The sequence below is a fragment of the Erpetoichthys calabaricus genome, chromosome 1, assembly GCF_900747795.2.
Source record: "Erpetoichthys calabaricus chromosome 1, fErpCal1.3, whole genome shotgun sequence".
NCBI classification, from domain to species: Eukaryota; Metazoa; Chordata; class Cladistia; order Polypteriformes; family Polypteridae; genus Erpetoichthys; species Erpetoichthys calabaricus.
In genome coordinates, this window is record NC_041394.2 from 68150938 (window position 1) to 68178866 (window position 27929).

The window sequence follows — 27929 nt, forward strand, 5'->3', positions numbered from 1 at the left end:
TCCCCAGGTAAATAGTAAAGAAAAACACGTACAGAGTTCTTTTTTGTAAGGGCATATTTTTACCATCTTACTGTAATATGTTTATTGCACAAACCAATTTTATTTACCATCTTCAAATGCTGTTGTAGAAAGTGTAAGATCACTGCTTCTGTCCACACAGGGATGCCAAATAAATATAAGAAAATGTGCATGATATGAGAAAAACAAATGATTAATTGATGTTAATCAATCACTTAACTATCAGTATTGCCTTTGGCAATGCTAGCAATCAATCAAATAATTTGGTAAGGCTCCCACTTTATTTTCCTTACGTTTCTGTGTAGGAGTTGTGACCGGCCAATAGACTTACAATAACATGACTGAAGCTTTTAAGAAATAAAATCCATCCATCCATCATCCAACCCACTATATCCTAACTACAGGGTCACAGGGGTCTGAAGCCAATCCCAGCCAACACAGGGTGCAAGGCAGGAAACATACCCCAGGCAGGGCGCCAGCCCACCGTAGGGCACACACACACCCCCACAAATCAAGCACACACTAGGGACAATTTAGAATCGCCAATGCACCTAACCTGTATGTCTCTGGGCTGTGAGAGGAAACCAGAGCACCTGGAGGAAACCCACACAGACATGGGGATAACATGCAAACCTGGGAAGCGAACCCAGGTCTCCTAACTGCGAGGCAGCAGCACTACCACTGCGCCACCGTGCTGCCCAAGAAACACAATAATATAATTTATTGATAAACACAAGGATTATAGAAACATGATAACTGCATATAAATTTAAATAGAAGACAGGACATAGGACAGACATGAGAGACAAACATATAACACAGAAGAAGCTAGCTGTTTACTGGCTATTTAAAGTTAAAATACCAAATCTGATGTCGTGTGGAGTTGTTACTCTGAGTTCAAGTGGGTGACTCTTTTTGTGTTGGAGGTCACTCTTTGTTTTTGCTACATGCCTCTTTCTCCGTGTGATGCTGCCTTTCCCAGCTTGCTGTAACTTCACAGGGAAATGCGTTACTCTGCTTCTCAGTCTTTTTCAAATAGGCTCAGTCACTGGCACAGGGCTTGACTTGGCAGAGTGAATCTTAGAGTTTGTTCATGGCAACCAGACTCTATGGAGAGTAACTTTCAAATAAAGTTTGTGAGCTTTTTGTTCCACAGATAGTGAGTGGCTTCTTACCCCAAAGACAGTGGCTTATCAGCTTTCAGCTCACAAAGATAACAGGCTTGATAAATTATCTTTTTGTCTAGGACTCAGGGTGGGCACCAGTTTAATGTGACACTGCATTAAATATGCCAGTTTGAAAATGGATGGATTAATAAATTGCTCTTTGTTTTCTTTCCTGTAGTAAACAAATTGCTGAAATGTGAAGTAAAGCAGGTGCTGGCACTGGCAACATTTGCTGTCTGGTCAAAAAAGAAAGCTGGCAAGGGGGCAGTATGTCTTATTTTTGTGAACTAGGAGCCTTAGAAGAAAAATACATCAGTACCTACTCAAAGAGCAGTCTGAGTGAAGGCACACAAGACTTACTCAAGATACCAGAGGCCTTGTGTATAAAACCTTGCTTAGATTCCATACTAAAAATTTGCTTATGCTTGAAAGGCAAAAATGGCATATGCACAAAAATATATGATTTATAAAACTAAACCTATGACTGGTGCCAGACCAAGTTCCTTATAAATATGAAACTATGCACGCATGCTTGTCCATTTAGCTACACCCAGTCACCTTCATCCAGTAAGCACTTATGGCTTAAAAAAATGCTTTTTTTGAATATTTATGATTTAATCACCATACATTTGGCCATGTTCCTGAGTGACGTTCTTACTACAAACTGTGGGAGAATAGAAGAGAAAAGGCAGAAACAAAACAGAAGTGAATAAGAACTTGAGGCATTACTGGCTGAAGTGGAGAGCTGCAAAGCATATTTTTGCTGTTCTCCTTGTAGAAGTCACAAATAAAAAAAAAATAACAAGTGTGGGAGTAGCTGGGTGAAGAGAACAATAACTATGTGCCATTATGCAACTTTTACAAAAGGAAACACAGTCTGAATTTGTTCAGGTTGTATACACAGAAGTGTGAAATTTTAAAAACATTCTTATTGAACTTGTAAAAAACTAAAATAATTTTTCCAAGCAAATATCAATGTTGCAATACATCCATGTCTTTGTACAAATGACATCTTTGAATTGCAATTGCTATTACAATATGACAAACCTTTGTGGGGCTGTATGGCAATGTGCCATTCAATAAGTTCAAACACCACCATCTGATATTTAATGAACCAATGGTTTGTTCTATCACTGACTGTCAGCAGAGGTGTCTTTCATCATATCTCCTCTCTTGTTCTGTTTGTGGGTTGGTGAGTGGTGTGACAAACCAGGCACTGAGAAGTTACCCACTATCACCATAAAGAAAGATTATACATGTTGTGCTGTGTGCTGTATAACATAATTGGCTATGGCAGCACTATCTCTTTTGGAGGATATCGCCAATGGCAGGCTACACAAGGAGTTTTCAGGGATTGCAATGATTTTTTTAGTTCATGATGATGAATGGCTTTTAGGCCTATTTAGACTTCTAGAGCCATCCACTTGGATTTTTGTTCTGAATTGGAGCCTACATTATAGAGACCATCACACAGAAATCACACAATCCCTGTTCTGGTTTTAACAACTATAGGATATTTGTCAATGGGTGCTTTTTAGTGTAAACTGGCTGACCAGTGAGAAATGTAGCAGTCATTCCTAACCATGTCATGTCACCTGTATGACATGGAATCATTAAGATGCCACCCAGATGCATCCAGTTTCCTTAGGGCCAGAGTGAGCAGACCAGGATCAAAAGCCAATTTGTAGTGATTGCTGATTTTCCTAATGTAATCAATGCAGTTGACTGCACAAATGTTGTCATAAAGGTCCCATCACAAAATGAATTTGATTTTATAAACATTCAATTAATATATAACTTGAGGGTCATGCTGTGTGTGATGGTTGGCATCTTGGTAATGTTACCATTGTCAGTTATGTCATATAGCACACAACACACCATTTTTATAGACAAAATAGCTATACACTAAGGAAATTAACATTAGGTGCTATTACCAACACTGAAGATAATTGGATAGAGAGAATGGTCAGTAAACTGTAATATAATTAGTTCAAGGACATCAGAATGTTACTGATGTGTCATTGAAATGAGCAAAAATATTAGATTTTTTCTTCACTTCATTATCTTGCAGCCTGAAGTTGCTAAAATGTCAACCCCAAGGTAAAATCTGAGTAGGACTTAAGCATGGTTGAAATCTGCCATAAGATTTGCCATTTTTATGGCAAGTATGGCAAGTTTTATAAATCCTGAATTTGCACAAGAAATGGCTTATGCATGTTACTAAGCCTAAGTACATTTTATACATGAAGCCCCAACAAGACAGTCATCCGAACCAATCACACAAATGTCTGACCCTTGTCAGATAGATAGATAGATAGATAGATAGATAGATAGATAGATAGATAGATAGATAGATAGATAGATAGATAGATAGATAGATAGATAGATAGATAGATAGATAGATAGATAGATAGATAGGGAATTATATAAAAGATAGATAAATGGATTACTAAAGAACTATATACATCTATAGACAGATTGATAGTACTTTATTTGTCCCAAAGGGAAATTTAGCATTTCACAGAAGCTCAAGAAATATCATAACAAACAACAACAATCCCCAGTAACAAATTACAAAAAGCCCTTCCTTATATAGTTCTTCTGTGTTATGAGGCCAATCCAGTCTGTCATTGACTTGGACCCCCAAGTTCTTGTAGCTGTGCACCACCTCCACATCCACTCCTTTAACAGTGCCTGGTGTATGAGATGGGCAGCAGCTCAACCCAGCTGGGACGCCCTTGAGATGGAAGGATGGGGGAAGGCAGCTTTTCTAGGACACTGCCTCCCCCAAGATGCTAGATTGCAGCTTCTCTGGACTGTAGCAGTGACTCGGATTCCCGCAGGGCACTATGGGACATGGAGTTCGGCAACACAGCCCTGCTGGGTACCGTGGGTGCTACCAGGGGACACTGCAGGAAGATGGTGGGAGACTAATTTCTCACCTAGCCCGGAAGTATTAGCTGATGACAAGGACAGAAACCCCGAAGTGCTTCCGGGCTGATTAAAAACTTGAATTATCCATCTGCCCTTCTTCGAACTGCCACCTTACCGTGGTGGAGGGGTTTGCATGTCCCAATGATCCTAGGATCTCTGTTGTCCGGGGCTTTATGCCCCTGGTAGGGCCACCCAAGGCAAACTGGTCCTAGGTGAGGGATGAGACAAAGAGCGGTTATACAAACCTCCTATGACGAATAAAAAATTTGGACGGTGTTTTCCCTAGCCCGGACACGGGTCGCCGGGGCCCCCCTCTGGAGCCAGGCCTGGAGGTGGGGCTCGATGGCGAGCGCCTGGTGGCCGGGCTTGAACCCATGGGGCTCGGCCGGGCACAGCCCAAAGAGGCAACGTGGGTCCCCCTTCCCATGGGCTCACCACCTATAGGTGGGGCCAAGGATGTCGGGTGCAGTGTGAGTTGGGTGGTGGCCGAAGGCGGGGACCTTGGCGGTCCGATCCTCGGCTACAGAAGCTGGCTCTTGGGACGTGGAATGTCACCTCTCTGAAGGGGAAGGAACCTGAGCTTGTGCGTGAGGTTGAGAGGTTCCGGCTAGATATAGTCGGACTCACCTCGACGCACAGCTTGGACTCTGGAACCAATCTCCTTGAGAGGGGCTGGACTCTCTACCACTCTGGAGTTGCCCCCGGTGAGAGGCGCCGAGCGGGTGTGGGTATACTTTTTGCCCCCCGACTTGGAGCCTGTACATTGGGGTTTACCCCAGTAGATGAGAGGGTAGCCTCCCTCCGCCTTCGGTTGGGGGGATGGGTCCTAACTGTTGTTTGTGCGTATGCACCGAATAGCAGTTCGGAGTACCCACCCTTTTTGGAGTCCCTGGAGGGTGTGCTAGAGGGCATACCATCTGGGGACTCCCTCGTACTGCTGGGAGACTTCAATGCTCACGTGGGCAATGACAGTGAGACCTGGAAGGGCGTGATTGGGAGGAATGGCTCCCCCGATCTGAACCTGAGTGGTGTTTTGTTATTGGACTTCTGTGCTCGTCACGGATTGTCCATAACGTACACCATGTTCAAGCATAGGGGTGTTCATATGTGCACTTGGCACCAGGACACCCTAGGCCTCAGTTCGATGATCGACTTTGTGGTCGTGTCGTCGGACTTGCGGCCATATGTCTTGGACACTCGGGTGAAGAGAGGGGCGGAGCTATCAACTGATCACCACCTGGTGGTGAGTTGGCTTCGATGGTGGGGGAGGATGCCGGTCAGGCCTGGTAGGCCCATACGTGTTGTGAGGGTCTGCTGGGAACGTCTAGCAGAGCCCCCTGTCAGAAGTAGCTTCAACTCCCACCTCCGGCAGAACTTTGACCATGTCCCGAGGGAGGTGGGGGACATTGAGTCCGAATGGGCCATATTCCGTGCCTCTATTGTTGAGGCGGCTGACCGGAGCTGTGGCCGTAAGGTGGTCGGTGCCTGTCATGTTGGCAATCCCCGAACCCGTTGGTGGACACCGGCGGTGAGGGATGCTGTCAAGCTGAAGAAGGAGTCCTGCCGGTCCCTTTTGTCCTGTGGGACTCTGGAGGCAGCTAATAGGTACCGGCAGGCCAAGCGGAATGCAGCTTCGGTGGTTGCTGAGGCAAAAACTCGGGCATGGGAGGAGTTTGGGAAGGCCATGGAGAACGACTTTCGGACGGCTTCAAGGAGATTCTGGTCCACCGTCCGGCGTCTCAGGAGGGGGAAGCAGTGCAGTGTCAAAACTGTATATGGTGGGGATGGTGTGCTGCTGACCTCGACTCGGGACGTTGTGGGTCGGTGGGGGGAGTACTTCGAAGACCTCCTCAATCCCAATAACATGCCTTCCAATGAGGAAGCATAGCCTGGGGCCTCGGAGTTGGTCAAAAAACTCCTTGGTGGCAGGGCCCCGGGGGTGGATGAGATACCTAAAGGCTCTGGATGTTGTAGGGCTGTCTTGGTTGACACGTCTCTACAACATCGCATGGACATCAGGGACAGTGCCTCTGGATTGGTAGACCGGGGTGGTGGTCCCCCTCTTTAAGAAGGGGGACCGGAGGGTGTGTTCCAACTACAGAGGGATCACACTCCTCAGCCTCCCTGGAAAAGTCTATTCGGGGGTTCTGGAGAGGAGGGTCCGTCGGATAGTCGAACCTCGGATTCAGGAGGAACAGTGTGGTTTTCGTCCTGGTCGCGGAACAGTGGACCAGCTCTACACCCTTAGCAGGGTCCTGGAGGGTGCATGGGAGTTCGCCCAACCAGTCTACATGTGTTTTGCGGACTTGGAAAAGGCGTTCGACCGTGTCCCTCGAAGAATCCTGTGGGGGGTGCTCCGGGAGTATGGAGTACCGGACCCCCTGATAAGGGCAGTTCGGTCCCTGTACAACCGGTGTCAGAGCTTGGTCCGCATTGCCGGTAGTAAGTCGAACCCGTTTCCAGTGAGAGTTGGTCTCCGCCAGGGCTGCCCATTGTCACCAATTCTGTTCATAACTTTTATGGACAGAATTTCTAGGCGCAGCCAGGGTGTTGAGGGGGTCCGGTTTGGTGGACTCAGGATTGGGTCACTGCTTTTTGCAGATGATGTTGTCCTGTTTGCTTCATCAGGCCGAGCTCTCTCTGGATCGGTTCGCAGCTGAATGTGAAGCAGCTGGGATGGGAATCAGAACCTCCAAATCTGAGACCATGGTCCTCAGCTGGAAAAGGGTGGAGTGCCCTCTCAGGGTTGGGAGCGAGATCCTGCCTCAAGTGGAGGAGTTCAAGTATCTTGGGGTCTTGTTCACGAGTGAGGGAAGAATGGAGCGTGAGATTGACAGGCGGATTGGTGCGGCGTCCGCAGTGATGCAGGCTCTGCATCGGTCTGTCGTGGTGAAAAAGGAGCTGAGCCATAAGGCAAAGCTCTCAATTTACCGGTCGATCTATGTTCCTACCCTCACCTATGGTTATGAGCTATGGGTAGTGACCGAAAGAACGAGATCGCGAATACAAGCGGCTGAAATGAGTTTCCTCTGCAGGGTTTCTGGGCTCTCCCTTAAAGATAGGGTGAGAAGCTCAGTCATCCGGGAGGGGCTCAGAGTAGAGCCGCTGCTCCTCCGCATCAAGAGGAGTCAGATGAGGTGGCTCGGGCATCTGATCAGGATGCCTCCTGGACGCCTCCCTGGTGAGGTGTTCCGGGCACGTCCAACCGGGAGGAGGCCCCGGGGAAGACCCAGGACACGCTGGAGGGACTATGTCTCCCGGCTGGCCTGGGAACGCCTCGGGATTTTCCCGGAAGAGCTAGAAGAAGTGGCTGGGGAGAGGGAAGTCTGGGCATCTCTGCTCAAGCTGCTGCCCCCGCAACCCGACCTCGGATAAGCGGAAGAGGATGGATGGATGGATTATCCATCTGACCCGGAAGTGCTGGCATGTCACATGGTCGGAAGGGCAGAAGCACTTCCGGGTCAAGAACTATATAAAGGACTGCGGAACACCCAACAGACAAGCCAGAATCGGGTGGAGGTGAACAAAGCTTGCTGGGAGGTGTGAAGGAGAAAATAGAGACAGAGAATTGTGATTGTCCTGAGCATCTGTCTGTTTGGTTTAAAGAGGCAACAGTGCCACCTAGTGTCCACACTGGGCACAGAGGTTCTATATGGTGTAGTAAAAGTCAATAACAAGTTCCTTGGTTTTGTTGATGTTAAGTTGCAGAAAACTCTATCTGCACCAAGTTCTCCACCTGACTTCTATACTCTGTGTCAGCCCCCTTGTTGAGACACCCCATTAATGCAGAATCAAGGAAAATTTTCGGTAACACTTTACATTACGTAAGTGTCCATAATTACACTGTAATTACTATGTAATTACCTGTAAAAGTACAGTGTAAATATGAGTTATTACTCCATTCTTACTGTGTAATACAAAGTAACGTTATAGTTAATTACTCAGTTGTCATTGTTATTCCACAGTTAATATAATTACAATGTAACAATTTATCACTGATCCAAAAACAAGTTTACTTATATAGTTACGTTGTATCTGTACTTTCAAAATGTAATAAAAACATTAGGGCATGTAACTACTACTATGTAACAGATGTTCCATGGTCTGGGCAATTTTAATGGAGAATTGTAGTGATGACTGCATAGGTTTTCGATGATATTTCAAGATCTTTTTTAACTGGTGAAAACATCTTTGCAAAATGGTTAACGCTTTTTTCCAAAATCTAGAGGGGCACCTCCTTGACATGTTTTGCTTAAACAAATATTTGTCACATTCTTGTAGTTGTGTTACACTATTTATTGTTGAATTTTTTGGGCCATTATTACACCCATCCCTAACGTAATACTGCCAAACTTGCATCATTCAATCAAGGTGCACAGGGCTGCAGAGCCATTCCAAGCATCACTGGGCACAAGACAGGAAACAGCCCAGGATGGGGAGCCATCCCATTGCAGGGCCCACTGACAAACATACCAGCAGTCACACTCTCACACATGTGGCCACGTAACCCAACCTACATGTTCCTGGGATGTGGCAGTAAAACCCATGAAGAAGACATAGGGAGACATGGGTAGAACGTACAAATTTTACATACATATCTCCAGACAGAATTCTATCTCAGGATAATGGATCTGTGAGGCAAAAGCATTAACCATTTTGCAAATGTGTTTTCACCATTTTAAACAGATCTTGAAATATCATCAAAAACCTATGCAGTTATCGCTGCAATTCTCCATTAAAATTTCCCAGACTATGGAACATCCGTTACATAGTTGTAGTTACATACCCTGATGTTTTTATTACATTTTGAAAGTGCAGATACATTGTAATTATGTAAGTACACTTGTTTTTGGATCAGTGATAAATTGATACATTGCAATTCTATACACTGTGGAATAAAAATGACAATTGAGTAATTAACTATAGCGTTACTTTGTATTACACAGGAAGTACGGAGTAATAACTCATAGTTACACTGTACGTATACAGGTAATTACATAGTAGTTACAGCGTAATTATGGACACTTCATGTAAAGTGCTACCAAATTTTCTGATTGGTCTGGTGTTATATTTATAGGCAGAGGTGTACAGGATGAAGAGGACAGGAGGCAAGACTTTTCCTTTTGTTGTTACACTGTTGCTTACATCCACTTTAGAGACTTAGTCCTTAAGCCTCATAAACTGTGGTCTTCCTGACAGATAGTCAGTTTTCTCTGACACCCTAGGCTCATCCACCTCAATATACCTGAGCTTGACCCTTGACAGTGATGGCTGGATGGTATTGAAAACACCTGAAAAGTGAAATGTGGGTGTTAAGCCTTGTGAAGCAGATACATCAGGGGTCTCCAACAAGTCACTTGCAAGCTACCGGTAGCTCACAACCCCTTTCCAAGTAGCTCGCCAAAGGGTTAATGAATCCTACATAAATTTGAAAGCTTGATTAGTCAAATTAGGGGTGGGCGATCTTTCCACACAATCATATCATGATCCTTTTAACACAAAATCATGTTCCACAATCTGAATTGCAATCTGTATTTTCAATGTGGTATACACTTAAGAGAATATCCGGACTCAAACTCATGAAGACCTAAATAACACTTCATTTTAAATATCAAGCAAAGTTGAATTCAATTGTTCTCTCATTCGCTAGCTAAGCAGAGTTAAGGTACATGCCCTGAAGGTGGTGAGTGAGTGAGGAAGGCCCCTCCCCTCGGCCCGCTGCGTGTTTCTTGGATTTGCGCAAATAAATCGGTACCGAAAGCGAACTATGATACATAGCAAAATGAGAGAAGTCGCAAAATCAACTGGAATATTCAAACAAATTATAGAAAAAAAAACCAATCTAAGTCTGTTAAGTAGTTCTCTCGTGAAAAGCGTACAAACAGAGAGACACTGGATTTTATATATTATACTGTATATTAGTAAACCTTCAAAATAATGTGCAGTTAAAGTCTTAACAGCATTCCTAGCATTTCTGGAGCTTAGTAGAGCCAGATAACTAAGAATCTTCACCAAGCAGCTCTGAAAATGTCCGCTTTGTTTGGGTCTGCATACCTCTGTGAGTCTGCCTTTTCTGATATGAATGTCATGAAATCAAAGTTCAGAACAAGACTTGACAGATGAACATTTAAATGACTCCAAAACAGTGAACCTAAGTGGCTACACCTCTCTTGTTGACTCCACGCAGTGCCAGTCATCTCACTAACTAAAAAACACATCACACATGCAACTGGACCTGTGAATACTCTTGTGAAGTGAAGGAGTGACATGGAACAAAATTACAAATGAATAAGCAATATCTGTGTATTTGTAATTGTATTGTTTTGTTTTGACAGCATTCGTGTTTTAATTCAATAGTGTGAGATACACTAGAAAATGCATACAGACCTACGAAATGCACTTTGCAGGTGAACTAAATATTTTATGTGATGTTTTAATACAAAATGTTAGTTGTGGACACCAACATTTTGTAAATATTCAGGCAAAACAAGCTTATTCAGTTTGTTTGGGTTGGAATAAGTTATGAGAATAAACGTTAGAAAACATGAGTAGCTCTCGGCCATTTTCATTTTGTAAAAGTAGCTCTCAGGGGAAAAAAGGTTGGGTCCAAGTAGTGTTTCACAAGAGGACCAGCCTCTCAAATTTCTTCATGATGTTGGGCATGAGAACCACTGGTCTGTGGTCATTACGTGAAGACGTCACTGCCTTATTTGGAATTGGAACAATACAGGATGTATTCCAGGGCAGCGGCATCTTCTAGGGCCTCAGTGGCAGACCGAATAATCAACAGATAATACCCCAGTGTTGGACAGCACAGGCCTTAAATAGTCATGGACTGATTCCATCTGGTAACATATTTTGTGTAGTCTCCTCAGTTCTCTTCTCCCTTGGTCATCAGTTATGGACAAGCCATACTGATGATCAGAGGTGGACTCATCGCTGGCTATACAAGTTGAAGTGGAAAGAGCAAAATATGTAGAGGGGAGTTGTTGATGCAGTACAGAAAGTGTGGGGGGATTGGCTATTGCAAGAACACGGTGGTAGAAAGAAGGAAAGCTCTGAATTCAAATACCTATTCATGTTGATTATCCTAAATACCCTAAATATACTTGTAAATTTCCATGATCTTTTCAGTATTTTAAAACCTCAGCAAATAACTTTCTGTGCATACAATATTGTTTTATGAGGACTGCATTTATGGCCAATTCTGTCCATATGTCTATATATTAAGCGCCCTTAGCTTTACAATAATCCTAAAGCTGAAGAGCTTTCTCCCAGTTGCTTTTAAAAAAATGTAATTGTCACATTCAGTCTTTGACTTGTCATTTTGACATTTCAGTTTTGGTCTGTTGATCTCCTATATTGTATAAAGTCTACTGCCTCTGCCTACTGTTCTTTTTGTGAAGTACATTCACAGAATTATTTAACTTACTGTCAAAAGAAATTGAGGGAGGCACAGTACTGTAGTAGTTAGCGCTGTTGTCTATCAGCTTCAGTTGGCAACAACTGAAATTTATAGAAAACAGCATGGCTACTGTCTGACAGAATTGAGTTGGCTTTCTTTCTAACCTTTTTGTAATCCAACTTAGTGACAGAGGTCTGCTGCAAACCAATAATTGTATTGCCAATTATGTCAATGTTAGGATAGTTTATATTCTTAATGCTGAGTTTGCCAAACCAATTTATAAATGCAAATGTAACAACGGATTCAATAAAAATACTTTTGTCTTAGAAATGTTCAGCTGTAAAAAGGAACTATTACACAATTTAATAGACTCATCAACAACAGGTCCATGGCTGTCCTACTTATCTTGTAGATGACTTGCAATGGCAGAGCCATCTGCAAATTTCAGAATATATCTGTCCCTGTGTGAACTTCTGCAGTTATTTGTATATAAGATAACAGAAGAGGAGGCAGAGAGCAGCCTTGAGGTGATTCCACAAATAACTTATGACTATCAGAGAAACAGCTTATAACCTCACTCTTTATGTTCTATTATTTAAAGAGTCCAGAATCCACCCCATTAAGTTAGGGTCCAAAGAGAATTTATCAGTCAGTTTGTGAACTAAAATGTGGGGCTGGATTGTATTAAAAGCTGGCAAAAAAATCTATAAATGGCGCTCTTGCATGTATTTTGGTCCTTCCAGGTGCCCATATAGTAAATTCAAAAGTGTTGCTTTGCTCCCCATCCTGAATACAAATTGGTAAGAGTTTAGATAAGCCTGGTTTTTGTTCAGTAGACGTCTCTTATTTAACTTTGCAAAATATTTCATGATGCGAGAAATTAAGGACACCGATCTGAAGTCCTGTAATGCTTTGGGGTGTGTAATTTTTGCCATTTCTAAAGTCTGAGCATCTGCTGTAAATCCAAAGACATCTGAATTATGGAGTAAATATCGGAGAGAGTTGTACTGCACAGAAGTGAAGCAGAAGCCCCTTTATTTTTTTTTATTTTTATTTTTTTAGTTTGCTGAAGAACCTTTCTGACATTATTCTGGTCAAATAAGAGCCTGGCTTCCATCCTGAGTCTGGTCTTTGGCTGAATAATTTCTGAAGCAAAATCCTGTGTTTCAAATCTTAATTATAATTTATTGAATTTTTCAGCCAACTGAAATTCAGTTTTAACTCTTGTCTGTTAACGCGATTATTGCATTTAGTATGAATGCCAGGCATTATCTTCATGCTGTTTTACAGTGAACCCAGGGGTCTGTTCCAGAAAGCCCAATTTCATAATCCTGGATCACAGAACGATGATTTCAAACCAGCAGATTAGCTTGTTCTAGAGCACTGAATTTCAATCAGCTCACACAGTCCTGGATAGGTTTATCCGGATTAACGCATGTTCATGGCAAACTTTACAAACTCCTGAGTCAAACACTACACAGCTTATCAACCACAGAGTATAAGTCTGAGAAACAGAGAGAACAACCTTCATACCAGCAGAGCAAGAGGTGCTGGTGGCAGTGCATGAAGATTATTGGCACATCCTACAAAAAAGAGCAATGTACCAGCAAAATAAAACAAGGTGATGTGTAAAACAGTTAATCAGTGAAATCCATGTAAAGTTTGTGTGGCAAATTGTTTCATTGTGCAAAATGTACCCCAGCAATATTACTATACACAAGTAAGCATTGTGTTCCATTTTTGCAATTTTAATATCATCAAAAAAGTGAAAGACCCATGCCATTTAACTTTTCAGCATAAAAAAAGAGTAGTTCTAGTCATTACTGCGAGAGATGTCAAATGTTATTGTGCCTGCACTGAACCCTGTATTGTCAAGTAATTAAGTGACAAAAGAAAGCAAAGCCTAATTATTGTCATGCACAATGTCATGCACACTCTGTGAAGTGCCTTGAGCATGGGAAAGGTGCTATATAAATAAAATGTATTATTATTATTATTATTACAAATCTATAACAGAAGACTCACAGTGTCCACTCTTCAAATGGTAACTTACCCTGTTCAAATGTGAGACCCTGGATATTTGGCTTCATTTACACAGTGTGTGGCATCTTATACTATTTTAAAAATGGATGAGAGGACACACTGATATTTCTACTGAGTATTTCATGTTGTGCATCATTTGGAAAAAAACATCAGCTAAATGAACTACAATGCCAATGCTAATAATATTGTTGCCTTATTCCATTACAGAAATCTGAATTGAAACTGCATTAATAAGCATATTGGGTATAAATATCTGCTCAGGAGGAGAGTCTTCAGAGGGATGAAGATGGGCAGGTTGTTCCAACAGCGGGTCTGTTATCAGTTATTATTGTTTAGATGTGCTGCAGTTGTTTAAATTTGATTGCCTTACTTGCGATTCTGTGGAATTCCTTTTTTTAATGGTGGTTACTTATTCTGTTTCAAAAAGAGAACCTGTGTGTGTGTGCATGTGTGTGTGTGTGTGTGCGCGTGACTGAGCAGACGTTGCTTCAAAGTTAAGTTCAGTTTTAAGATTGCTTTACCATTATATGAGGTGTCTCCAATGTTACGAAGAAAACTGCCCTTTACCCAAAACAAAAGAGAACAATAGTGGAAATGTCCATGATTTGTATCGATGTCAGCTGAAAGTCATAATGTGTGACACTGAACATGCCATGTTTTACAAGGTTGCTCATGGTGTGATAACGTTTGTCTGGGCAGAATTTGCTGAAGAAGTTGTGCTTTTGTGCCGACTGTTTGTTAAGGAAGTCTCGAGATTTTTAGCATTTTGTCATTTTTATCAGCTTCCTCTATAGTGAATATGGGATTAGCATTTCTGACAGGATATTTACAGACTTTGACCTTATGACTGGATGCTCTGCTCCTTAGCTATTGACGTTGAAAATGTTTCACCTTCATGTAAAACCTGCTCTTTTGCAGGTTAGTTTTAGTGTATTTGTTGTTCCTGTAACTGATCTGGATTTCATCAAATCTTTCTTTCTGGAACAGGCAAATCCTGAGCCCGTTCCAAAAAGTAGGATTAGTTAGTTATCTGAATCTGTGGCCTCTCAGATCAATTAAGTCTGGCTTAATCTGTTTCAGAAATGCAGGTCTGGCTTAATCCAGGTTTTCTGGAATGGAATTAGCCAGATTTCCAAAAATATTGACTTATTTAAATCAGATTTTGCAGTAATCCTTTTTCTGGAACTGACCTGTTCTTATATTTCATGTTTCAATTCCTTTGTATTTCTTTCTGTTCAGTTAGAGTTCCATGTTGAAATACTCTGTTTCTTCTGGTTAAAAATTCTTTAAAATCTCTTGTAATCCATGGCTTGTTGTTAGGATATATTTTGGTGGATTTGATGGGGATTAATGCATCCTCAAAGAATTTTATATACCTGCTTACAGTGTCCGACAGTTTATCAATATCAGCAAAGAATTCTTGAAACACGATCCAGTCAGTGCATTCAAAACAGCCATGCAAGCACTCGACAGATTCCCTGTTCCAGACTTATATCTGTTTATTGTATGTTTTTTTTGTCTTTTAAAGACTTGTTTATGTTGGAATTAGTTGATTACAGTTATGGCCAGATGAGGCAAGCTGGGGTTTGGCTCTTAAATGATCAGTGCCTTTAATGTTCTCATAGCACTGATCAAGCTCACTGCTATGACAAGTTGGGCAAATGACATACAGGTTAAGGTTACGCAGTGTTTTGTTCAGTGAACACTGCTTAAAATCATCCAAAATAAAATTAGGAGCATTGGGATATAGAGATTCAAGACCTGTGTGTTACTCTGAAAATGGTAATAACTGCTTCGCTCGCTGCCACCCTTGGGTAAATATACACAATCATGATGAAACTTTGTGGAAACCCTCTGGAGAGAGACAGACAACCACATCTTTTGTGCACACTTTTTCCTCTAATCTCCACTACCACTATCTGACTTATTGGTGATGACAAAGTCTCATACAGTCTTCATTTAGTCCCTGATAACTTTTCCTTGGTTGCCCAGTTCCTTAGTTACAGATTATATACCATTAATTGAAAAGTGAAAAGAAATATTTCTTGCCAGAAAAAAAGTTGGTTTCCAAGTGCCCAGCTACTGAAAAAGATTCCTTGCAAGTGTCCTTTTTTTACAGCTCTGCACAGCTTTTTACAAAAGTCATTAAAGCAGATGAAATGAAAGTTCAGTTTTTGCAACAATGCACTAACTGAACTAACTGAGAGAACTCTTTTTGAAAAAAAAAACATAATCTAATAAAAGGCACCCCCTACCCAAATCACCCACATTAAGTGCACACGCCTGGCTTTCATTCTACTAGCAGAGCAGCTAATATTTTTACAGTTTCTCAAAACTCAGGGATGTTACTAATATCATTATCAGACAAGCTCAAGGTCAAATCTCATGGAAACCAAAAGCTGCAGTGTCCAACTAAGCAAAATACCCTGAATCCTGCTTTGCCTGTCAGCTTTCCCAGAATGCACTGCATTTCTGTTTAGCAAGAGAAGACATTGGCCTGTTACCTGAAATCTGTCAACTGAAAAGTTTAAACCATGCAACACATAAAAAACAAAGAACTGCTTGACAACACATAATGACATCAATTTAACAGAATAATGCTAGAAATGACTTCAGTTGTTAGAGACACCTGAGTTGAAATCAAAGCAGCATAGATAAATGAAGTTGCAGACTTCAAGAAATAAAACAGGAAACATTAAGATGGAAGAGTACAATACAATACAATACAATACAATTTATTTTTGTATAGCCCAAAATCACACAAGAAGTGCTGCAATGGGCTTTAACAGGCCCTGCCTCTTGCCAGCCCCCCAGCCCTGACTCTCTAACACAACAAGGAAAAACTCCCAAAAAACCCTTGTAGGGAAAAAATGGAAGAAACCTTGGGAAAGGCAGTTCAAAGAGAGACCCCTTTCCAGGTAGGTTGGGCATGCAGTGGGTGTCAAAAAGAAGGGGGTCAATACAATACAATATATAGAACAGAGTACAAGTAATTCTCAATACAGTATAAATATATATATATATATATATTACAAGTATGGAGCAGAATTTATCAGTAGATGATATCACATAATATATCACATAATACGATTTGGATTTTTTTAGAAGTCCTGGAGCCAATCCAATGAAAAGACCCCTCTACCTGACGTTTCCTGCAATCCTCCATCAGAGATGACTTTACCTTAGACAGGCAAAACCACTTGACAGGTGGGCCGTGGCACCAAGCGCCACATTTGAGTACTGAGAAGAGAAACAGAATAGGTGAGGGTTAGTTACAAATTATAACTATCATGTTACTTATGTTTTAGTGCTAATGACTAACACTCAGAGCTGCAGTCTGTACAGTTAATCAGCAGCTCTAGTCAGGATATGCTAAACACAAGTAGTGAGTCTTCAGCCAGGATTTGAAAACTTAGACTGAAGGGGCATCTCTTATAGTAGCAGGCAGACCATTCCACAGTTTAGGGGCCCTGAATCTAAAAGCTCGACCTCCCACTGTTATTTTATTAATCCTTTGAATCATAAGCAGACCGGCATCTTGAGATCTTAATGTGCACTCTGATTTGTAAGTCATGATAAGTTCAGACAAGTAAGCCGGACCTTGGCCATTTAAGGCTTCATATGGTAAAAGGAGGATTTTAAAATCTGCCCTAAACTTAACTGGGTGCCAGTGTAAGGATTTAAGATCTGGAGTTATGTGTTCGTATTTTCTTGTTCTTGTAATAATTCTTGCAGCAGCATTTTATATTAACTGGAGGCTGTATAAAGAACACTTTGAACATCCAGTGAACCCTGCATTGCAGTAGTCAATCCTACTAGAAATAAATTCATGAATTAATTTCTCAGAATCCTGTTTATTTAGAAAGCGCCTTCATTTCCCAACATTTTTAAGATGGAAGAAACATGATTTGGACAACTTTGTATTGTGCGCTGTAAATGACATGCTAGAGTCAAAGATAACTCCTAGATTGCGGGCTGATTCAGTAAAATTAATGGTGATTCCAACTGTGTTAAATGATGACAAAATATTGTTGTGATCAGCATCATTCTCTCCAATAATGAACATCTGTTTTATCGGTCTTTAAAGACAGGTAGTTCTCATCCATCCACTCCTTTAATTCACTAAAACAACCAATTAAAGACAACATTGGAGAAACTTCATTTGATCTAAAAGAAAAGTATAACTGGGTGTCATCTGCATACGAGTGAAAATTAACATTATGCTTCCTAATGCTAGATCCCAGTGGAAGCATGTAAAGTTAAAACAGTAAAGGTCCCAGTGCTGAGCCCTAAGTGACACCATATCTCACTTTTGTGTATAATGATGGAGTACTGTCAGCACATTTCTGTACATATTGGAATTGATTTGATAAATAAGAACTAAACCAAGCGAGCACAGTGACTGTGAGCCCAATGTCATTTTCTAGCCTGTGCAGTAAAATAGAATGGCCAATGGTGTCAAATGCTGCGCTTAAGACTAACAACATAATTACAGTGGAATTTCCTTCATCAGAGGATATCAGAATGTCAATTACAACCCACTTTAGTGCTGTTTCTGTACTATGACCAGTGCGGAAACCAGACTGGAATTTCTCAAATAAATTGTAATGTGTAAGGTGTGACTGAACCTGATTGGTGACTACTTTTTCTAGTATTTTTGAGGGAAAGGGTAAATTTGAAATAGGTCTATAATTATTAAGTATGAGTGGGTCTAGGTCTGACTTTTTAGGTAATGGTTTAATGACTGACACTTTTAGTGCATCAGGTACTGTGCCATGCAATAATGAACTATTGATAATGTTAAGAATAGGCGCTGCAAGAACATCCATTGCATTTTTTACTAGATTTATTGGCACTGGATCTAGGGAAGAAGCAATGGGTTTCATTTTAGAAATTAAAGTTAAGACTTCCTGCTCAGTTACAGGATTAAAATGACTAAAGTGTTGAATGCAATGTAAGACAGGTTCTGTTAAGCTAGTATGTAATTTGCATTGTGATGCAGAGATCTGAGATCTTATATTTTTAATTTTCTCATTAAAAAGGTTCATAAAGTCTGTACTGCTAATATCTGTTAGTATTTTGCACTGTAGATCTGAATTCCATCCATCCATTTTCCAACCCGCTGAATCCGAACACAGGGTCACGGGGGTCTGCTGGAGCCAATCCCAGCCAACACAGGGCACAAGGCAGGAAACAATCAAGGGCAGGGTGCCAACCCACTGCAGGACACACACAAACACACACCAAGCACACACTAGGGCCAATTTAGAATCACCAATCCACCTAACCTGCATGTCTTTGGACTGTGGGAGGAAACCGGAGCGCCCGGAGGAAACCCACGCAGACACAGGGAGAACATGCAAACTCCACGCAGGGAGGACCCAGGAAGCGAACCCAGGTCTCCCAACTGCAAGGCAGCAGCACTACCCACTGCACCACCCAGATCTGAATTCCCATTTGTTAATTTACCCACTGTTCTAAACAATACCCAAGGATTTTTATTATTGCTATTATTGTAGAATTGTATTCTGAGCAAGCTTTAAAGAGAGCTTTTTTGTATAGTTTTTGACACTCTCTGTCCATGCAGTTTGAAAGACCTGCAGCTTTGTTGTTCTCCATCTGCACTCTAGTTTTTGACACTCTAATTTAAGAGCTCGAGTGCTCTCATTAAACCAGGGAGAGTTTCTATGTGCTTTGATCACTTTTGTTTTAAGGGGAGCAAATGCTTCCAGAGCATCTCTCAAGGTCATATTATAATGTGATGTTAGCTGATCTAAATTGTTTTCCATGTTTACATTTGACTCAGCTTACTCAAAGTATCTATAAATGTTGAAGCAGAATTACAATTCATATGTCTCACTGTCTTTGTTTTAATCTGTGAGTATGTTGGTAAGGGCAGGACTAAATCAAATGTAATTAAGTAGTGATCAAAAATAACTTCATTTAATGGAGTAATATTAATAAAGCACTCCTATTAATCACAGAATTAACTAATCCTCACACCCACATCTGCTCATACTTAACAAGACTGAAATTGCCAGCCAGTCTTTGGATTGTGGGAGATAACTGGAGTAAAGTAAGTGATGCTCAAAAACATGCAGGTATTGTGGTCAACCTTCAGAAAGGCAGTGATTCAAACAAAGGTCTCTGTATGTATTCTTATGTACATTTTAATTAATTTAAAATAATTTCAATTTAACCAGAAGTAGTGATTAAACTATCAGAATTCAGTATAAAACAACTGAGATGGTGGTTCTATATTTGCCACATTATCTCTACCTTAATGCAAAAGCAACAAAGCGTTTTGAGCACTAACAACATATATTTTCTATGTTAATGAATTCAAAGAGAGTACAAGAAATGCAACTATGACAAAACCAAACACTCATTTGTATTGTTTTAGCACATCTAAGCTGTCATTGAGTACCCTGACTATATAATTTAGTAGCTAACATTTTCCTCATCACATGCTCCCTAAACACTCAGCTTTCTTCTCACATTTAATTTTTCACTGTTTTTCTCCATTTCTACTGCAAAAATGATCTCAATGAACATTTGATTTCATTTTTTTGAATTGCAATGGAGTGATAATTCATAGCTCTTCTTGGAGTAGGTTTCATTAGTACCTCCTGTTAGACTCACATATTTTCTAGTTTATAAGTAAATTACAATAAACAGTAGATATTTTAGTGTTGGTGCATTGTGTTTGGTTTAGTCTTTCAGAAAATGCAAAACCTTGAATTATCACTGACATGGTATCATTTTTGCATTATTGCATCACTAGTTTATCATTCTAGTTATGGCAGAAAGCTGTATCTTTAGCTATTAAATCTTGTTCTCTTTTCAGCCTCTCCAGTTACAACTTCAGCAATTATTTTTAACTATAGTGATGAATGTTATTTCATTATCAACATGACAATCATCTAATGGTAAAAATAAATCATTGCATTTTCTGAAGATCATTACATGTTACAAATGTGAGTTAAGCAAAATTTATGATGACATATGAAATATAATCCAGCAACCTAGAAAGTCTGCTTTTGAAGAAATGTTTCAAATATTTATACTACACCAGTATTAGTGAAATGTATCTGAATGCACTCTTAGACCTTTTGCTGTGGGGATACTGTAACCCTCACATGGATAGTTATCACCATCACCTGCCACCTTTAACAAGCCAGTAAGCTGCAGTGAAAGTGCTGGGATTCGTAAGTGGAAGCAGGACATGAAAGTGAGGTGGAGATGATTTAATATTGTTTTAGTATCCTGTTAAATTCACTGAAAGTTGTGGATTCTTCATTATTAATGACTCACTGAGGTGCCATGGAAAAAAATACTTTAGTAATTTATATTACTGAAATTGCTTTATTATTTTTTAAAACAAAGTTAACATCTTGATTTTGTACATAAAACAACCCTACATCTAAAAAAAAGTCCAAGGATTATTACAATTAAAAACAACTAATTTGAAGTAAACAAACTCAACCAGGCATTCTTTCTAATTAAGCATTTCTTTTGACAGAAACTGATAATAGCAGTAGGAGATTTGTCTGGATAAACAGAAGAATGACCTGGAGCAGCGCACAGAACTACTGTCAAGTGTACTACACAGACCTGGCCAGCATTAGAAATGAGAGTGAAAATAATGCAGCAATGGAGAAAATACAAAACATTACCTCCTGGATTGGTCTGTTCAACAACCCCTGGAAGTGGTCTGATGGGCAGGACTTCACATTTCAAAACTGGACACTTCAACAAGCAAACATATATCAGAACAATGAAACCTGTGTGAAAGTAACAAACAATGAAGACTGGAAGGCAACTGATTGTAATACTCAGGAGCCCTTCATCTGCTCAGAAAGTAAGGTTCTTTGTTTTTTGAAGTTAAAATGTTATTTTGCACATATATTTACAAAAGCTAACAGGTAATACCAAGTTAGATACCAAAATGGAAAAGTGTATTAATTAATTTCACTTTTACAGTGCGTATCTCAAAGATGTACTGCAGTGTATAAAATTAAATAACTCATTAATTGTTCTTGCCATAGAAGGTATCTGTGATTTCAGTCAGAAGAGATTCTTAAAAGAGTTATAAAAAGAGTCACAACTATTAGGAATTTTAAAATGTATTACAGTAAAAAAATTTTGGAATATTAATGATAAATATATGAAAAAATACTCGTTAGATCTCAACATGTGTTTTGTCTTGGTAGAGTTCTATATTACTCTACTTTCCCCTTTTGTATTATTAATATGTAGCCTTTGTCAGAATGCCTCAAATCTCACCAGACTTACCACTGTTTATAAGGTATTGTACCATATAATTTCTCCCCACCTTCCCTTCTACATATAACCTCAGGCAATTAGGTGTAGTAAAAGACAAGCAGGAGTTAAGTTACAATATTCATAGATAATAACAATATGCAAAGTACAAGTGAATACTGGCAACCATATCTTTGTATATAATACGCTACCATGGCTGTTCATTTGTCTGTCCAGGATTTTAAATCACCTGTAGCTCGCAAACCGTTTGACCTGAAATTTGGTACACATACTGTATACTACGTGACGTCTACTGTCTGCTTTCAGGGTGATGATTGACCAGCAAGGTTATTCCTCTTTTTATTTTTATTTTATTTCATTGTAGAATCAACTCTCAGCAGCGGCCAGCAGGGTGGCTGTGCCGTGCATGCATACGGGCGCCGTTCTCATCCCTATCACCTTCACCATCACTTCCCCTACCTCTTTATATCTTAAATAATTCTTGAGGCAGTTTGAAGATTTAAGTGCCAGCTTAAGTAAACAGTTAAAGAAAACATACTAAGTCATTGCAACACAAACACTGACTTAATCAGTTTTAACACGAAAAGATGCCGACAAATGAAGAGAAGAGCTGCTCAGGAAGCAGCAAGTGCATCAACCTCTGAGCAAACGAATGGTAAATGTACAGAGAAAGAGCATGAAAACTATGAATACTCAAGTCAAGTGTATTCACTGCGCGATAACGTGCAATACGCCATTACTGGTAACCTGATAAATGCTGATGTGTAGTTTCAGGCGGCACACAGACTTGTTAGTTACTTTAAATATCTCTAGTTAAGTCCTCATTTTTGGTCGGCTTTCTTCAGAACAGGCCTGTATCAATATGGCTGCTGAGCTGTGCTCTTCATTGTATTGTCCTTTACAGTTCATGGTGTGTGAGATGCTCCTTCATCAGTTGGTAAGACAGAGAGATAGAGAATGTGAAAGCAAGCAAATGTATAGATTCTCTGTCCAAACCCTACAGCCAGTAGGGTGTCACAGTATTTAAAGGCTTCTGATACAAGCCAATTCCAAAAAGCCATACTTCAGACCAATGGGGGTACAGAATAACTTCACACCTGCCCTTAAACCATTTGTTGAGCTTATGTTTGCCAGCTAGGCAGTCTGGCTTTCCTGTGGGGGTTTATTGAGACAGCCCTGCAGAGAATCACTTGCCATACTGGTTTGAGGCACTTCCCCAACCCTGTCATAAAATTGCAAAGAGACTCAGCCCTAGAAGGGGTTCTTAACCATACAAATAAAGACATACAAAATATTCATCAACTTATATGCACAATTTCACACCACAACAACATGTAATTTTAAACTGAACTGGCTAATGACTAGAGTACCATAAATCAAAATAGTTTCAATCCCCTTTATTTAAAACTGTTCTATAAAAAATATATAAAAATGGACAACTAAGTGCAATCATGAATCAAGTATGAAGGATGACAAGTTCTGTTTCAAATGCAAATTCAAAACAGTTTGCTGTGATGACAAGATTTTATCTTGCCAAAGCATTTGTAATACATTATACACAATAATGATTATAAATAAATAAAAATAAGAAAACAAAAAAGTCAATTAACTCTTGGTTTAAATGTTCTCTTACCTTTAACGGCTGAGATCATTTTCCTGTTGAAGTGTGGAGCATTCACATACTTCTGAAATGAATTATTGTCTGTATCTCATCATGTTTTTTGTCAGTGCTCGGTCTGCACTTTAGTGGACACATGATGCTACTGCTTCATGGATCCAGCTTTTGTTCCAATCCCACACTTGGTTGTTGCGTGTGGAATTTGCATTTTCTCCCTGTGTCTTTTCCTTCCATTGGTGATTCCAAATAGGCCTTGGTGATGGATTTCAAGCTCCAATTCACCTCCCCAAAAGAACCCTGAATTGGATTTTAAAAAAATCATGAATTGGATATTAATGACTGCATCTCACTGAAAAATGTATTTGTCAAAATGGTGTCTAAACTTATTATATAGCACCTGTCAGAAACATCCATAAACCCCATGTTTATCATGGACCAATTATTTCCTATAGACAGTAAAGCTTTACTGTAAGAAATCAGATCAAGCCAAAAACATTTAAGACACTTGAAAATAAACTTATTCTGATACATCACACGTATTTTACATTCCAAGACAGCTTACTGACTTTTGACATTTTCAGAAATTATAGGATGGTCAGGTGTTTGCTAATTCTAGAAGACTGCAAACTCTAATTGTTTACCCAATTAACTTTATTTTTTAACTAACTGATCATTACTTTATGTAGCACTTTTTCCAGTATTAGCAGAAGCACTTAAAGCAACCAACAACTTTATACCAAAGGGGAAGAACTGATACCAACATCAAACATTAAATGCAGCAGTCAAATGAATACTTTTCATTTTGTCCAGTACCTTTCAGGACAAACACTATAACACAATGGCTTCAAACATTGTCAAAGAAAAGTTAATAAAAGAGCAGAAACTAAATGAATAAGTATATACTGTAAATGGATGAGCACAGTCTTACATGAAGAGTCCAACCTTTGTGTATTCACTTGGAAGACACAGTTAGGGAGATGCACTGTTTTTTGTAAAGCAGTGATGCAGTAAGAGCTGGGGAATCAACAAAAGGATGAAATGGTAGCATTAATAATAATCCCCAATCATGTGACCATGCTGTTTGCTTTGCATCAAATTGGGATAATTCATGGAAGTGTTTGTGAATATTGCCAAACTCAGTGACATGCATTGAAGTCAATGGGTCACAACTGCAGTGTCATCCGTAAGGACCGTTCCATCAGACGCCCTGACTGTGACTCTCCGAGGAACAGATTTAGATGTGCATAATGCTTCAATTCCTCTGTAAGCAGGACGTGGGTCGCTAGATCACAGATGGTGTGTCACTTGCTCACAGATTCCTCAAACAAACGCCTATTTATCTGCCCTCAGAGCCCTCACAGCCGTCTCTCTCAGTTCCCGGTACAGACCAGAGTTGCCATTGAGCTGTGTGCTGCGACTCCTCTTGATGATATCCAGGGTGCCCTGAGAGATGAAATACCTTCTTCTGGGATCACTGGTGACACCAACACAACCCTCAGCAACCTTCAGGGTCTTGTCACAGAAGGTATCCCACATCACATTGGGATCGGCAGTCGTACCCAAATCTGCATGTTCCTCACACAAACAGCGTGCAAACTCATTAGAAACAGCCTGGTGTTCATTTTCCTAGTAGGTGGTAACCTACTAGACCTAAGCTGAATCCTAAGAGTAGCAGCAACAAGTCTGTGGTCAGAATTCACAAACTGGGCACTTCTGTAGACCCTGCAGTTTTGCAAGAACCTCCAGTGTCTGCCCACGATGATGTGATCAATCTCCTTCACCGCACCACCAGTATTGGAGTATCAAGTCCAACAATGCGGTTCTAGGCGCTGGAACCAGGATCCAGCAATTCGCAGCCCCTGATCTATTGCAAAGTCAAGGAACATGGAGCCACTTTCACAACAGTCACCAGACCCATGGGGACCGAGACAATTCTCATAACCAGCCCTGTCAGTGCCAGTGGCTGCAATGAAGTCACCCATGACCAGAGAAGTGTCACCCCGCGGGCACCCATCAACCACTGAGTGAAACTGTGAATAAAATGTCTCCCTCACCGAGACATCACACGCCGTGGTCGGAGCATACACTGAGACAACAGACAAGGTACCCAGGGAGTGCCGTAATCTGAGTCTAATAATATGCTTGTTGAAAGGAGTGATATTGGACACCATCGGAAGAAGCTAATCCGCTACAGCAACAGCTACTCCCCGAGTATGACAGCTATCAGACCGATCAGACCAATAAAAGGTGTATCCACCTACAGAGATCTGGTCAGTCCCCTGTCTGCGCACCTCAGAGAGTGCCGCCACTGAAATGCAGTGTTTACGCAGCTCCTCCGACAGCAGAGGAAGATGATCATCTGGCTGGAGAGAGAAGACGTTCCATGCTCCCACCCGCATGGGCCGCCTCCAAATTGGGACCTGAGTGCTGTCATGCAGCGGCCGATGCCACAGCAACACCAGTTCCGATCCCCAACAGACCTGGCCGTATTGGCTCTCCAACAGTTTCTACTCTTCTGGGGATGGGGCTCCTGAGGACTTTCCCCCATCCCCTTCATGATGCGGGCAGCCTTCCTATGGGTGGCTGCAGCAGAGCTACTCCTGTGGAGAGCAAAAAGGAGTCTTTTCTGTTGTCTCGGAGCTGTGTGACGTTTATTTACGGTGGCTGGAGTGCAAATCCTGCCACCAACCCATATGATTTCCCTGCAATTTGGAGGACCTCTTGCAGTTTAATGTCAAACCAAAAAATAATGAATACTATCTATAAACAAACCTTAAATCCAAAAAATATCTAAAGACTTGTAGAAACAAAGGTATTAAAAAAGAAGGGAAAAATACAACTAACCCTAAGACCATGAACAAATGGACCCAAATTCAAAACTATAAGTCTAAATCTAAATTGCTAAAAGTAATTTCCTAATGCAAGATAGTGAGAATTAAATTACAATCTTAAATCAAAATGCAAAACTATACCTGCTTCCAAAATTTAAACAATAATTAAACAGATAAATTTGAAGTGAGCAAGACTATAAATGAAACATTTATGAGCTATTCCTTTTAAATCGCTAATAGCTGGACTATAATTTAAAAAAGCAGAACAAACAAATGGTCTTTTTTATCTGATGGCTGGAAATTCTGTTTTAGAGCTATAGTCTCCTCCTGAAGTGCTACATTGTGGGGTTCATTAATGGCTAAAGCAAGGTTTCTGACTAGATAGTGCATGAAAATAGATATTAGGTTTATAATTACAGGTGCATCTGGTGATTAAAGGAGTATTTGTCCAAAATTATATATTTTTCATATTTTACTTACTAAGTGTGGTTTGTAGTGATGGCCAAGAAATATTTTTAATCCCATGATTTCACAAATGATGGAGCTCACAAAGTTTATGATACAGTTGGCTTCTTTGGGGGCCAATACGGAACAACAGCAAACAATATTAAAACATCCATAAAAAATATCTTATATTAAATATATTCGTGATGCATAATCCACATGTCAATTATCAAGTCATATGCTCACAGCATTCAAAGCCCATGCATTTTTTGGATAAAATATTGTTAAAAAATACTTTGCTAAAATCAGAATAACACATAAGCATAAAGTACATACATTCACATTGAAGCGAGCTTTTGAATTAAAGACCTGCCTCGTCTCATTATTTCAAAGACTAACTATTAAAGAATGCTCATCAAGTATGAAAATTCAGATTGTCAAACTCAGAGGCTGAGTCCCAGTATGTGAAATGGCCCCTACCTTAAAAACATTAAGGCAGTAGCAGAAAAATTAGTTAAATCTTACAATAATTGGCAATTTACAAAATTATTTGCAGTAAACTAGATAAAAATAAAGTTATAAAAATGGCAAAATAGAGAATCCTAGAAATTCGTGAGCATAACTCTTGAAGACAGTTACTTATCTTCCCTTTGTACATTCAAATTTATCCTTTGTATACCCAATGAAACACCTAAAACATAAGATATAAGGTCAAAAAACAAAGCTCATCAAGCAGAGCAAATTGTGGGCATATGAGCTTCAAATGAGTTATCACCTGTTTAGAATTAAATGTACAAAGAAAGAAGATTCACAATCTCTTGGCTTTACCCGTCAGAAAACATACCTGGAGTCTGCTTCTTCAAAATGTACATTTTTCAGAAACACTTTTGGAGTATTTTATAACTGAAGTGTACCCTTATGAAAATAACCCCAAAAGGTTCACCATAACATTAGAATTTATTTAAGATCAATCATGCCTATGAAAATATCACCCATCCTAATTACATAATTCCAAATTTGTTTGATTGCTTAAGTGGGGCAGCTGTGTTCTCACCTGATTAAAGCACCTTCTGTGAGTAATTAACAGTTTATTGCTGATGCAAATTTAATTTCCTTATATTACTCGCTTCAGTTACTTACAGTACAACTCAAAGATCTCTGAAGTTATCGTTTGATAACTTAGTTTTG

At 40.2% G+C, this 27929-nt stretch overlaps 1 protein-coding gene across 1 annotated transcript in view; it reads left to right on the forward strand.

Annotated features, from left to right (window-relative positions):
- The window catches only part of LOC114643210 (macrophage mannose receptor 1-like), a 229625-nt gene extending 207965 nt beyond the window's left edge, over positions 1-21660 (forward strand). Inside the window, exons 7-8 of the mRNA XM_051921775.1 lie at positions 21088-21426; positions 21614-21660. Coding sequence (XP_051777735.1) covers positions 21088-21426; positions 21614-21660 — 386 coding nt within the window. The remainder of the gene's footprint in view (positions 1-21087; positions 21427-21613) is intronic.
- The last annotated feature ends 6269 nt before the right edge of the window (positions 21661-27929 follow it).